At 40.3% G+C, this 15,247-nt stretch overlaps 1 protein-coding gene across 2 annotated transcripts; it reads right to left on the minus strand.

The window, feature by feature from the left end:
- Positions 1 to 238: 238 nt before the first annotated feature.
- Positions 239 to 13,927, minus strand: LOC138757758 (epigen-like). Of its 2 annotated transcripts, none has more exons than XM_069925582.1 (5): positions 13,840 to 13,927; positions 8,769 to 8,888; positions 6,565 to 6,694; positions 5,232 to 5,390; positions 239 to 2,007 (listed from the first exon to the last, which is right to left on the minus strand). In XM_069925582.1, the coding sequence occupies exons 1-5, from the start codon at positions 13,871 to 13,873 to the stop codon at positions 1,953 to 1,955; spliced, it is 498 nt and encodes a 165-aa protein (XP_069781683.1). In that variant the 5' UTR covers positions 13,874 to 13,927; the 3' UTR covers positions 239 to 1,952. The 2 variants fall into 2 exon arrangements, with proteins under 2 accessions (XP_069781683.1, XP_069781682.1); XM_069925581.1 differs by having other exon boundaries at positions 8,769 to 8,891.
- Positions 13,928 to 15,247: the final 1,320 nt, after the last annotated feature.

The following is a 15,247-nucleotide window of genomic DNA, read 5'->3' on the forward strand; positions in this document are numbered from 1 at the left end:
ACTGGTGGCTGTGGGTACAGTTACATCAGAGGAGGGAGTCATTGGGCTCATCAACCTTCCACTGTCCCTAAAGGGACTTTATGTCTTTGTTTCCTTTCCTCTTTGCAGGATGGCAACGGAGGATGGCAACTCTTTGCTTGGCTTAGAATGGCACATAGAAGAAAGCTTTTTGTTGTATATTGGCACATGGCAAAAGCATTAAATCAAAATCTAAACCTGGTATACAAAGGATCACACATTAGGACAAAAAATAATTTATTTGGGTTAACAAATAAATACTGGCAATATATAATATTTGGCTTTCATCTTACAATGCATAATTTTTAAGATAATACAGACAATCATTTCATAGAATAACGACATGATTACAGTATCAACAGAGACTATTTGCCCCCATGAGTCTGTACTGGTGATGCAAGAGCAATCCAGCCAATCCCACGCTACACCCACCTACAGCCTTGCTAATTCTTCAGATACTTATCCTCCTCCCTTAATGCTACAATCTATCTCCGCAACTTCCCCAATAGTGGATTCCACCTCTCAAACTCTTGTTGCATCAAAACACTGTTCCTCCTGTCACTTTTAATTCTTTGCCAGTAATCTTCATTCGATACCACCCTCCACCAATTAGAACAGTGTCTCTCTCTTTCTATCTTTTTCTTTCTCTCCCTCTATATCTTGCCGTCTCTCCCTCTGTCCCTTCCTTCCCCCTTCCTTTCTGTCCTTCTCCTTTTCTTTGCCATCACCCTCTATCTCTTCTCCCCTCCTCTCTCTCTCTCTCCCCCCTCCTTCCCCTCTTTACCCCTCTCTTTCTCCCTCTCTTCCTTTCTCTTTCATGATTTTAAAAACCATATGATGCTTCAGCACCTGTTCTGTCGTAAACAACTACAGTGTCTTCAGTCACTATCCAGGACTTTCCTGATCTTTTTAATTTTTAATTGAGACATGCAGCATGGTAACAGGCCCTTCCAACCCCATGAGTCCGTGCTGCCTTAAATACCCCAATTTGCCTTCAACCCCTGTACATTTTGAAGAGTGGGAGGAAACTGAAGTACCAGGAGGAAACCCTGGCAGAGAAGGGGAGAACATAAATACTCCTTACAGGAAGCGCCAGATTCAAATCCGAATCACTGGCACTGTAATAGCATTGTTTTAACCACTGGGTTAACCAAGCTGCCCTCTGGAATCTCTTCTGCACCTGCTCCAAAGCCTTCAGATTTTTCTGGTGAACTGCCCAGGATTGGATACAATATTCCAGACATGGTGAATCAATGCAGACGCAGTCTCACTAAGGCTGCACTAATTGCACTGATGCATTTTCATTCCTGCATTCATCTCCTGTCATAATAAAGACCATCATATGTACAATTGCTTCATGCACCTGAGTGTTGGCTTTCAGTAAATGTGAACAAGGACACCTAGGTCGCTTTGGTGATCAACATATCTCCATTTGTCTCCATTTCATAGAGATTCCACCTTGTGCTCTATGCAATAAACTGGACCATTTCAGTGTTTTATTTTCTATTCATCCACCATCTTCTTCCCCACTCACTCAATTTATCTGTTGCTCGTGGCGCCTTGTTAGATCCTCCTTCCTGCTCACAATCAAACCTAGCGTGGTAGCATCGACAAACCTGGAAAAGTGATACCCAGTCCTTTCCTCCCAACTCGTTGATGTACTTTGTGCACTCTCGGGTCCACCAAGGCACATTGACCAGGCACAGAATGTATCACTTGAACACATCTTTACGTATCAGCTTCTAAAACTTTGCAGGACTGAATTAAGCATTTTCCGTGTCACAGGAGATGCTCAATGCTGTGTTGCATGTTTCCATCATTCTGCTCAAGTGCAATATGGAATTGCAGAGTTTATTTTACTTCTGAGGCAGTTGGATTACACCAGTCAGTTAGTTGATCAGTAACAGACTGCTGGAACAGGGTCACAGAGCAGGTCAAATCCTTGCCTCGATCGAGCACGCATTATACTGTGTTTTAGATTTCTCGCATCTAGGAGTAAACAAAATTATTATTAGAATATTTGGAAATCTACTTCACACTGACAGACAATGACCTTTTGGCCCAGATCCAGAATTATTATTATTAATGATTATTATTAAATTATTTACTGTCAATTGTACCAAGATACAGTGAAAAACTTTGTTGGGAGTGCTATCCAGGCAAATCAACCCATTCGTGGTACAGCAGGTAGTGTAAAAAGGAAAATAAGATGATACATTTGAACAACAGTTCAAGGTATAGTGTTAAAAGTACAGATGTGCAAAGCATCATCTTGCATCGAAGGGAGGTCCATTCAAAAGTCTGATAACAGCAGATAAGAATGGTCTTTGAATTCAGAGGCTCATGTTTTCAAGCTCGTGTTTCTTCTGCCTGACAGGAAGGGGGAAACGAGAGTGTGGCTGATCCTGTTCAGACCAGTTCTTTGCAAGTTCTTAACTATAGCCAGAAATAGATCATTGCCTGTCTACAATTCAGTCATTGCTCCCAACCTCAGGTCCATTGAAGTCTTTTCCTTCAAATGGTATCTCAACCACAGGTGAGGTCTAAAATATTTCCCAGGACCCCATCCCTAGAACATTCTTTCCTGACCTCATGTGACCATTTCTAATGGCAATTGAAAGTGAAGAAGAGACAAAGCTTTGTTCCATCGGAGATAAATGGTCAGCACCTGCCTACTAACATTTCCTGACAACTCAGCCAGATTATTGAACAAGTGAATAACACTTTGTGAGCTTATTGTGCCTTTAGCTTCACAGAAACATTTCAACTTGCTTTACGAGAGTATTTATCAGACAAGCTACACAGAAGAAGATTTGAATTAAATTAAATAATTAATTGTGATAAGTACTGAGATACAGTGAAAAACTTTGTTCTTTGTGCTATCCAGGGAAGTCGACCCAATCATAGAACAACAGGCAGTGCAAGAATACACATAGAAGTACAGGGAATTGTGTCACATAAAGATAAAGTTCAAGGTTTACTTCAAAGAGAGAAGTACAAGTCATCATTTAAAAGCCTGCTGACAGCAGCAGGAAAGATTATGAGAGGTATAGATAGAATAAATCCAAGCAAACATTTTCCACTGAGGTAAAGTGCGACAAGAATGAGAGGATATGGGTTAAGAGTGAAAAGTTAAATGCTTAAGGGGAACATCTTCATGCAGAGAATGGTGACAGTATGGAACGAGCTGTCAGCTGAATAGGTGAATGAGGGCTTGATATTGACATTTAAGAACAATTTGGATAGATACATGAATGGGAGGGTATGGAAGGCCATTGTCTGGATGCAGGTCATTGAGACTAGGCAGAATAATGGTTTTTCAGAGGCTAGATGGGCTGAAGGGCCTATTTCTGTGCTGTAGTATTCTGTGGTTCTATGGACCATATTAAAGAGATCCTGCAATTTCAGGAGAAAGCAGTGCATAGATAGGGAACAGAGTTGACAGTCCAAGCAAAAGAAGGCCAGCCGATCAGTGATGGAGTAAGTAAAATGAAAGGACCACAGGGATCTCAGAAGATATGTAAGGTGTCACCCTGGCCAACCTCTGCGGTGGACACCAAAGATTGCTCAGTCCTGTTCCAAAGGAGGGAGAGGATTTCTCCCCGGCTCCATGGCTCACTTTGAGAAATGGTCACATCAAAATTCAAAGTAAAGCAGATGCTGGCATGCTGAAATAAAATCAGAAAATGTCAGAAACTCTCAACAGCTCAGGCAGCACTTGTGGGGAGGAGAATCAGAATGGTTCTGATGAAAGGTCATCAACCTTAATTCTGATTCTAACCCTGGTTCTGTAAAGCGGGAATGAGCTAGAAAGAATAGAAAATTCTGCTAATGTTCAGGAAGTCAGGCATCACCTGTGAAGACTGAGGCAGGTTATCATTTCAAGTCTTTGATCAGAACTAGGAAAGGGTGAAACTTAGTTTGATTTAAGTCAAGAGACAGTGAGGGGCTAGGGAAAGGTCTGGTTAATATTTAACAGGTTAATGAGAGCAGTTAGAGGGAGACAGGCAGAGACAGCGAGAGTGAGAGAAACAGAAAGACAGAGACAGTGCATGTGTGGGAGCTGGAGAGCAAGAGAGAAACAGAGAAAGAGAGAGGGGCAGAGAGATATAGAGACATAGAGAGAGAGAGAGAAAGAAAGAGACTGATGAGATGTGCATGTGTGTAAAAGAGGGGAAGAGAGAGAGCAAGAGAGACAGAGACAGATGGACTGAGAGACGGTGTGCGTGAGAGAAAGAGAGAGATGTATATAGAGAGAAAGATGGACAGACAAAGAAGCACAAAGCCAGAGAGAGAGGGGGAGTGAAAAACAGAGAAAGAGAGAAAGATAGGATGTGTGAGAAAGAGGTAAACAGGTTTCCTAAGAGGTTTCCTATCTGGGAGCCGAAACTCAATTCTTTACATATTATTCGTTGGTGACCATGTTTAGTAGGAGGGGTAAGATTAGTGTGGGAGGGTTTTTCTCTTTCTTTTTCTTCTTTCCTTCTTTTCCTTTTTTTCCTTCTTTTTCTCTTTATAACTATAAGAGATTACTCTAATGAGATAATTTACCATGAACACATTGTAATATTAGAATATGAGGTGAAGTTTTCCAAAGGGAATTTCCATTGTATCCAAGCATTGTATATAAGACAATGTATAAATTAGTTATTATTCATATTCTCTATTGTATTGCGTAAAGTTGTGTGCAGTTAGTGTGTAACGTAATATTTCTCTCTTCCAAATCAATAAAAATATAGAAAAAGAAAAAGGCAGACAGAAACTGAGAGAGAGAGGGAGAGAGACAAGCAGATCAGAAAGGAAGAGTCAGAAGCAAGATAGAGAGAGAGAAAGAAGTAGAGGGAGAGCAAACAAAGGGAGATATTAAAGCTGTTGATCTGCAGGTCAAAGCTGTTGCTGAGGCCTGTCACCCATAAGAGAATGCTGGAACCCAGTAAGAAAAGCTGCATGGTCTGTCAAGCATTTCCAATGCATTTTGTTTTATTTCAGATTTCCAGCATCTGCAGTGTTTTGATCTTTAATCCACCAGTTTCTGAATGTATAGCTTATAACAATAATCCAAGCATAACTATTACCATGGCTTTTGTGAGGCTCAGAAGGGATCGAATCGACTGTAATCACTTTAGGAAATTAGGAGTTCCAAGCATAAGTTAAAATTCTATCTTCATTGAAGAAGCTCCTTTATGTGAGGTTATTTTCATCCTGGGTCTTACCTCATTCGCAAGTAGTAAGCAAGTAAGACAGCCAGTCCACTGAGTAACAATCCGATCCCAATCCCAACCGTGATGTACAGATCGCGTTCTGTCTTTTTAACTGCATGCGACGTTAACAGTGCATGTTGGCACCTTGTTCCTGTAAATCCACGATTGCAACTGTTGAGAAAACCCCATTAATACATTAAACATTACAAGCTAAACACCAAAACTTGGTTTCTTCAGAGTTAAATTTATGTTGTAGTTAAGGACAAGTGCAGAAATGATGGGACATCAATAACTAACTTCATAAATAACTCACCTCCTCCATGCTGTAGAACTCTACAACTCCTTGACACCCTCCACTCCTGCAATTGGTCAGTCTGCATGTCCATCTTTCAAGCTCACAGCCAGTTGGAAGCAGTTTCTTTTTTGATATTTATTGACTCTCGGTCAATTATTCCTTTTTAAATTTTAATTTCATTGATACAGCATTAGTAGAAGGTCCAAGAAACCTCTGCTGCCGAATTACATTTGATTAATATTCCAACCCCATACATTTTGGAGGGTGGGAGGACACTGGAGCTCCCAGAGAAAACCCACACAAGTCTCAGGGAGAAGATGCCAATAAATAGCACGGGATTGCTGGTGTAGTAATATCATTGCACGAACTGCTGCACTATCTGTGCTACCCTGTCTCTCTGTTCAATTGAAGAGTGCAAACCATTTCCAGAGGGTGAATGGCCAAAAACCAAAGCAATGAAGATGGTGTAGTTCTGAAATAGAATCAGAAAGCAGGCAGCCTCCATTGTAGAGGAAGAGAGTGGAACTATCACCTTGAATACCTTGCAGTGAAATGGGAAAAAGTTAAAACAATGAAGGGGTAAAAACAATGAAAAGAGCAAGGGCAGGAGAGAACAAAGAGAGGGCCTTGTCTCCTTGGTGAAGACCAAGAGAGTCGGTGGTGGTGTAGGCTGAGAGAGGGACATGTAGGAATGCAGAAGGTGTTAAGGGAAGAGATTAGGAGAAAGAAAGACAGGATTTGAAACTGGCTGGTTATCAGAAATTGTTGAAGGATTGCAACTTGCTCAGACATGAGATGAGATTTTATTCCTTAAGCTTGCATGAGCATTACGAGAACACTGGCGATGGAGAAAGGCTGAGAAGTCAGTGGAAGAGGGTCAGAGCATCATAGAGACAGAGGATTCAGTAACTCAGGGTCAGACAGAACGGAGGGGCTTCACAATGTGGTCACCCCATCGAAGTGCAGAGGAGCAACCATCTTGAGCTCCAGAAATGGTTGACTCTCTCCATAGGACTTCAGGTCCAAACATTTCAAAGGAAAATGACTTACATGCAGATTGGATGTCTGGTGTCCTGATCTGGATCTTCGTGGTACTGGCAAATGCCATTCAGACAGTAACTTTTTTCACTTTGCTTACAGGGTTGTTGTGATTTCAGAACCATTGGGAGACTGGAGTTTCCTGTCAAATGGAGAAAATTCAGGTTCAGGAACAAGATTAATTTTGGCAGACATCACTCTCACTGGAACTCACCACTTTATCATCATACAGCACGTAGTAAGGCCACCAGACCATCAAACCTGCCTCCTGGAAACACTCCCTGTTCTCTACCTAAACCTTGCTTAATCTTCTCTGCACTGATTCTATTCTTGTGGTTTTAGCACATATTCCTTAGTGAGTGCTGCATTGCCTGAAGTGTTTACTTTCAGGTATTAAAGGTTACTTTATGTGTCACTTTATTTGGCCAAAAGCAATTTTGAAGAGAAGAGCTATTTTCCCTTGTGTCCTTGGCCAATACTTCAAAACAGGTCACTTAGACATTATCCCATCCCTGGTCATCGCACTATACAAAGGATGTCTTTAAACTAGAGAAGTGCAGGGAAGATTCACAAGAATGTTACCATCATTGGCTGGATGGAGTTACAAGGCGATCTGAGGGGCAAGTTTTACCACACAGAAGGTAGTGGGTGTGTGGAACGAGCTGCCAGAGGAAGTGGTAGAGCAAGGGCCATGGAGATTAATAAAGAACTAGAATAGAAAAGCAAGGATTTAATACACAAATGCGATGGGAAAACTCAGTGGGTCACGCAGCAATCATAGGAAGTAAAGGAAAAATAATGTTTTGGACCTGGGCCCTTCATCAGGTTTATGATGAGGCTTTATAGGATGTTGGTCAGTCCACATTTGGAGTAAAGTGAGCCATTTTGGGCCCCAAATCCAAGGAAGGATGGAGAAGGTCCAGAGGAGGTTTATGCTAATGATCTTGGGGTTGAGAGGATTAACATATGAAGATCATTTGATGTCTTTGGGCCTATATACACAGGAGTTTAAAAGGAGGATTAGTGATCCCATTAAAACATACCAAATATTTAAGGACTGGATAAAGTGAACGTGGAGAAGATGCTTCCAGAAGTGACTGAGACTAAGACCAGAGAACACAGCTTCAGAATAAGAGGACTTCTTGTTATAATAGAGTTGAGGAGAAGTTTCTTCAGACAGACGGTGGTGAATATGGGATTCATGACCATAGACACCTGTGAGACCAAGTCATTAGGTAAATTTAAAGCAGTGATGGACAGGTTCTTGATTAGTTAGGAGTTCAAAGTTATGGGAATAGGGCAGGAAAATGGGGTTAAGACTAAAAATACACCAGGCATGATTCGATTGGTGGAGCAGACTTGATGCATCAAATGATCCAATTCAGCTCTATTGTTTTGTCATCTTATAATGAAGCAAGTCATGGCTACATGATGCAGTGTTCAGTAGCAGGAGCAATAATCAATAACATCTGTGACCCACAAGAGACTGCAGATGCTGCAGTCAGAACCCAAAGACAATGTAGCGTAACACCCCCTGCCTTAAACCTGCCACCCTGTAATCTTTGCACTGCTCCTGCACTAATATCCAACTGTCCTGATGAAGAGTTTTGGTTCAATCATCAACCACTCTTTGGCTCTCACTGATGCTGCTTGAACCAGAGGAAGGTGAGGGTTAGAGGGATATTGGCCAAATCCAGGCAGACAGACTAGTGTGGAGAGGCATGTCGGTCACCTTGAATGAATTGGGCCAAATGGCCTGTTTCCATACTGTAAGACTATAATTGTGAATTTAAGCGTCCCTCAGTCATACGGGGTGATTTCAATCTTTATTTTGCAATCTGCGAGGCTTGAAAGTTATTTAACTCAATTATATTTTGAATTTCCTGTGGTAAAAATTCTTCAGTGTTCACCCAACACACTGCAGATCAGAAAAAAAAAACAATCTACTGGTGGAACTCAATGAATTGAGTAGCATCAGTGAGAGAAGAAGAATGGTTGATGTTTTGGGTTGAATCCATCATTGAGAATTTTTTCCTCCAGCAGATGGTTTTCTCCAGTATCCTGCAGTATTGTGTTTCATGAAAGCTCAGTGGTGGTGGGTTCCAGAGAACCTTTACAATGAGGCCTGATCTTGGAACATTGAGGACACTCTACTGTAAATCTCGGCCAATGTTTCCAGCACTGCTAAAGTGGACCAGCAACGTCGGTCTCCTTACCTCCGTGTGTTGGAGCAATGGCTTCCTGGTCATTCAATCCGTTTTCCAACACAGTGAAAGTCCGGACAGACCCAGTGTCAGGATGAGTCAGATCACTTGTAGTTGAAGCCACAGCAAGAACTGCTGAGAAAACACAAAGGCTTTTGTTAGTGGCACCAGGAGTGTGGTAAATCCATACACAGGCACTGAGTCTGTGTTAGATCCATACACAGGCACTAGGACTGTGTTAGATCCATGCATAGGCACTGGGTCTGTGTTAGATCAATACATAGACACTGGGTCAGTGTTAGATACACATAGGAGCACTCGGACTGTGTTGGTGGGTGGGCAGCCAATGCCAAAGTCCTTGTGGCTCAGCTCTCATCAAAGCCACCCTGAACCTTACTCTTCCATTCTGTTCATCCCTACCCATCCTTGACCCCTGACTCTTCACTCTTACCCCTGACCCAACCCAGCCCCCAATACCTTGCTCCTGACCCCTCATCCCTGACCCCTTTGGCCCCCGACTGTTCACCCCCTACCTCCTGACATGATCCATGCCCATGACCCCTTGCCCCCTGACCAGTCCATTGACCCTTTTCCCACTGGCCCCCCTGGTTCTTGTTAAATCTGTTCCCCTCGGGTTGGGACAAATATTTGCAAATTGGATTAAAACTTTATATAATGGACTGAAAGCTAAAGTTGTAACAAATAGGCAGATATCAGCATCTTTTAATTTAACTAGATCTCGTAGGCAAGGGTGTTCTGCAATAGAATCACTTGCAGAACTGATTCGATCTTACCCTGATATTAAAGGTTTTTTAATTAGCCCAGAGGAAAATAAGATTAATTTATTTGCAGATGACATATTAATTTACTTGACAGAACTAGAAGGCTCACTATGTAAATTATATGTATTTTTAAAAAACTTTATTTAAAATTTTAAGCTGCATTATATTCTATATTCAAATATGATCATTCATATACAAAAAACAACATATATACCAAATCCCTCCTCCCCCACCCCTCTCATCCACCCCAACATCCATCCCTCCAATCCCTTCCCCTCCCTACTACCCCAACCCCAAAGATAGAAAAAAGCAAGAAAGAAGATGCACCCATCAATAACATAATTAAATACCGTGGATTAGGGTAACACCACCACAACAGGCCGAAGAAAGTTCAAAACTTTAAACCCACATAAGATCATTATCATATAGATTATATGTTATCTTTTCCAATGGAATGCATGATCTCAATTCCATATGCCATCATTGCAAATTTAAATCAATCTAATTTTTTCATGTATACATTTGCTATACATTTTCTTGCTGCAGCCAAGGCTGTAAATTATATTTAAGATTAAAGGAATATTGGACAGTATCCAGTTATAAAGTTAATGGGGATAAATTATGCCTCTTTGTGAGGTGATTATACTCAGATTCAAAGAAACACTCAATTTGAATGGCTGATAAATGGAATAAAATATTTAGGATATGGGTAGATAACAATTTAAATAATTTATTTAAATTGAATTATTCCCCTGAGGAAAATTGATGAAGACTTGAAAAAAAAAATGGATGGAATTGCCGGTAACATTACTGGAAAGAGTTAATTGTATTAAAATGAATATATTTCCTAGAGTACAATACCTTATTCAAGCATTGGCTATAACCTTACCACAGAATTCTTTTCGGGAATTAAATAAATATGTAAGAACAATTCTTTGGAAGGGCAATGTTGAGGGTTTCTTTAGAAAACTTAACATGGAAACTTGATTTAGGAGGTCTACAAATTCCAAATTTTAAAAATTGCTCCCTTAATACCTGAAAGTAAATTTTAAAAGGCAACACAAATGAGATTTATGTCTTCTTTTTCAAAGCAGGAGATAAACCAGCATGGATTAAGATAGAGATGGATAAGATAGGAGAGAAGACACCAGAAGATTTTATGGGATCCAAGATATATTTGGTGACAGGGAAAGTCCATTGTTGACACATTTGATTAATATATGGAATAAAGTAAATACTGAAATGGAAATGAGGAACTCTGTGTTATCTAAAATGCCTTTGAATCAAAATAGACTTATCTCATTTACAATGAATAATCAGCTTTTGACTATTTGGTTTTCTAAAGGAATTAGAAATATAGAAGAATATTATGAAGGAGGAAATTTAATGTAATTTGAACAGTTAAAAAATAAATATAGGATACAACATAATACAATATTTTGTTATTATCAAATAAAAGCATATTTACGAGATAAACTGGGACCCACAATGTTATTACCTAAAAGTAGTGAAATAGGAACCTTGATTTGTAATAGATCTATTATCTCAGCCATGTATACATTATTGCAAAAGGGAACTTAAAAACAAGGAATTCATAGGTCTAGACAGAGATGGGAGACAGATTTAAATATTATTACTGAGGTGAAAAATTGGCCAGAAGTATGTCAAGATAGTATGACAAATAAAATAAATGTTAGATATAGATTGGTTCAGTATAATTTTTTACATCAACTATATCTTACCCCACAAAAAATATTTTTTTAGATGTAGCCAAGAGATTGGTACTTTTTTACATTCTACATGGTCATGTCCAAATTGAGACCATCTTGGATAGAGTTAGGAACTGTTTTGGAACAAGTCACAGGAATTAAATTTCCACAGGATTCAATGTTGTTTTTACTGGGTAATATTTCAGTCATAAGACCAAATTAAAACTGAATTGATATCAAAAAGAATTTGTAAAAATTGCATTAGCAATTGCAAGAAAATATATAGCAGTGACATGGAAATCGGATTTTCATTTAGGTTTGGAGAGATGGCATGTGGAAATTCATAACTCTTGATAAAATTACATATAAATTACAAAATAAATATGATACATTTTTTAAATTTGGTGCCCATATTTATATATTGTAGGTATAAATTTATAAATGGCTTTCCCTAAACCTCGTGAAATCTCGTTAACATCTTTGAATAAATAAAGCAAATAAAACTGTACCCTTGACAACCAGATCTGCTTCTTTTTTCTTTCTTTATTAAATAGTATTCTTCTTTCTTTCTTGTTTTCTTCCTTTTCAACCCTTATTGGGGTCATTATTTTGGGGGGGAGGGGAGTTGGTGGGTTTTTATTTTCTTTTTTTTTGTGGTTTTATAAATCCATCATGTATAACGGAATTGATTTGACTATACAATTATTATATTTTGAATTTTGACATTAATACATGTATGGAAAATTTAATTAAAATATTTTTAAAAAGTCTGTTCCCCCCTCACCTTAAACCTATGTCCTCTAGTAACCAATTCCCTATTCTGGGCAAAAGACTGTGCCTTTACCTAATCCATTCTTCGCATGATTCTCTCTATGAGATCACCCCTCATCCTCCTGCACTCTAAGGAATAAATCCTCACCTGCTCAACCTTTCCCTTTAGTTTAAACCCCCTGAGTCCTGGAAACATCCTGATAAATCTTTCCTGCACCCTCTCCAATTTTACAATATCTTCACGAGAGCATGGTGATGGGGAAAATCGGCAATGAACCATGAACAGCAAATGGACAATAAATTTCTAAAATTAAAAGCATCTTGTCAGGGTGCATCACTGAGTAGGTTTGGAACTGCTCCATCCAGGTCTGTGAGAAACTGCTGAGAGTTGTGATTGTGGCTTAGAGCATCTCACCCATGTCCCCTCCATCAGCTCCATCCTTAACTCCCGCTACCTTGGAAAAGCAGCTAACAAATTAAAAGACTCATCCCACCCCAGCCACACTCTCTTCACTCATCCTCCCATCAGAAAGAAGAGTCACGAGTGTGATGTCATGCACCACTCGATCCAAGGACTGTTTCTTTCCTACAGTTATCAGACTCCTGAATGAACCCCAAAATAGTAAAATTATGTTGTCTTTACTCTATCCTAACTGATCTCTCTCTGTAACTCTCCACTTCTGTATTGGGTTTTACTTATTGTATTATGCATGTCTGGGGCCTGCTCTTAAAACGATCTTTCTCACTGCATTTTTGATACCTGTGACTTGGGATCTCCCTGTAGCACTTGTGCTTCCCTTTCTGTGATTGAGCAGCTTAGGCCCTAGAAAACGAAATCATCTGTCCTCTCTCTTTTAAGGGTGCTATAAAAACACACATTTTTGTTGTCAGCCTTGGCTTGTAGAAAGGAGAGAGGGCAGCTCTCCTCAGCACCATGGTACTGATCTGGAGCCACCTTGTGTTTGGAATGTGCAGAATATGCTGGATACAAGAAAGGAAATAAATTCCTGCAGATTCCACACACGAGCAGTGCCTGGTGCCTGTAAAAACTTTCAATACACGCAACCCCTGCCCTCGTCGCTCTGCCCTGAAAGTTCCCAATCTCATTCCCTTTGGAAAGCATTTTGTTGAACCTGCTCTCGGTGCCAGATAACATGAACTCAGGCAAATGGGACTAGCTTGGATAGACAACTTGGTCGACTGAAGAGCCTGTTTCTGTACTGTAAAACTGGATGATTCTATAAAAACATTCTCCTTTGACTAAATCTCATGTGCCCAGCTCTGCTTCTCCTGCCAATCTCCTTCACTCTGCTGGCACCTCACCCACAACTCCCTCACCAGAAACATTTGCTCCTCATTCCTAACCTTATACGTTTCCATTCAATCTCACGTTGAATTCCTCTTTTCACAGATAGCAACACCATCTCACTGTGAGGTGTACAGTACAACTGCATGAACCAGCGGTGAATTCCAAAGCAGAAAACACTGGAAACACTTGGCAGGTCAGGCAGACAAAAACCTTCACATTCCTTTCCTCTCAATGCTGCCTAACCTGCTAAGAGTTCTTGGCATTTTATGATTTTGTTTCAGATTTGCAACATTTTTTTTCAGTTAATAGCTCTGGAGACTTTTTACCCCAGGGTTAAAGTAGAGGGAGCATCCAAACTCAAGTCACTATCAATCTCTCTGCCTTCAGACACAATCCTATGACTAAATAGGACTCCACAGTACAGAAAGTTGCTAATTTCTTCCTTGAAGCATTGGCAGGGAGCTGGAAATCAGAGTAAAACAATTGCAGAGCAGTTTAAGGCAGAGACTTACCACCTAATATGTAGACACTCGCCCTGGATTCCATTCTCAGTCTCCCAGCACCTTCTCCCTCTTGATCTACACAATGTGGTTCGCCTCGTTGCTGTGTTGGGACTGGCTGATCTACCTGTATTTAAACTTGCTCAGGGGGAGTGAGTCACCAATAGGAAGTAATGCGTCAGAAAGGCTTGGAGCTCAGCCCACATTCTAATTTCAAGTAGCTTCATAGCAGTCCTAGTCTCAGTAGCTTGTACAGCATTCCAGATAACCTGCGGCAGGATCTAGCATGCGGGCTGTACGTCAAAATGTACAAGCAATCCTTTTGTGCATTTTGTTGGATCCAGGGTAACTCCCAAAGCAAATCCACAAAGGACCTAGGCAACGGGGATTCAGCAAAAGATTGTTCAGTGCATTTCCTGATGACAATTGCTTGCACCCCATTCATATTCCCAGTGGAGCATGACATCAAACCAGCACCCTATACCAACAAAATTACACCAGTTTGTAATTTTATTGAAGCATTAAAGCCAGTTGCCTTTGAAGATCTCATGGAGAGACGTCTGCTATCAGCCGATCAGGGGTCAGAGGTCTGATCGGCTGTATGAAGACTGTGGTTTGAGGTCTTTCAAGATCACATCAGCATCTCATCATTTCACAGGATCAATTCCAGAATTGCTAGAACATTGGCTTCTAGAAATCACAGCATCTCCATACTCAACTCTTTCAACATTCTTAAGTTCAAGTTTATTATCATCTGATTGTACATATACTGTACAACAAGATCAAACAGCATTTCTCCAGATCACGGTTCACACACAGAATCACACAATGCCAACACATAATAATCACATATATACACAAACATGTAATTTAAAATAAATGTGGATGTAGGATATCAGATTCTTGGGATTTAGCAGTTTTTGGTTTCACAAACTTTTCTAGGGCTTTCCTTCAGTTCATGTTTTGAGACATTTAATTCCCAAATATATCTGGCAGGTTTTGGGTGCTTTCTTCTGTGGAGATAGACACTGACTATTTAAATTCTCCTGTCGCTGTCAAGGGCCACCTTTGCCCTCACTACCTAATAAATTACCTATTAATGTCTACTCTCATTTTCTATCTTGAAGAGGTAGGGCAGGTCCTGAATGAATACTTTTAGTTAGTGTTCACCAGGAGGAGGGACCTTGGTGAATGTAAGGACAGCAAAGAACAAGCAAATGTGTTGGAGCATGTTGAGGTGAAGAAAGGTAGCATTGGAGCTTCTGAAAAGCATTCAGTTAGCTAAATCCCTGAGGCCAAACCACAGGTTACCACAGGAAGCGAGGGAAGAGATTGCAGGGGTGTTGTCCATGATCTTTGCATCCTCCCTAGCTTTGTAGTCCCTTTGTTGAAGTAAGAGGGAGAATCCAGGGAATTATAT

Source organism: Narcine bancroftii, chromosome 3, assembly GCF_036971445.1.
Source record: "Narcine bancroftii isolate sNarBan1 chromosome 3, sNarBan1.hap1, whole genome shotgun sequence".
Taxonomy (NCBI): domain Eukaryota; kingdom Metazoa; phylum Chordata; class Chondrichthyes; order Torpediniformes; family Narcinidae; genus Narcine; species Narcine bancroftii.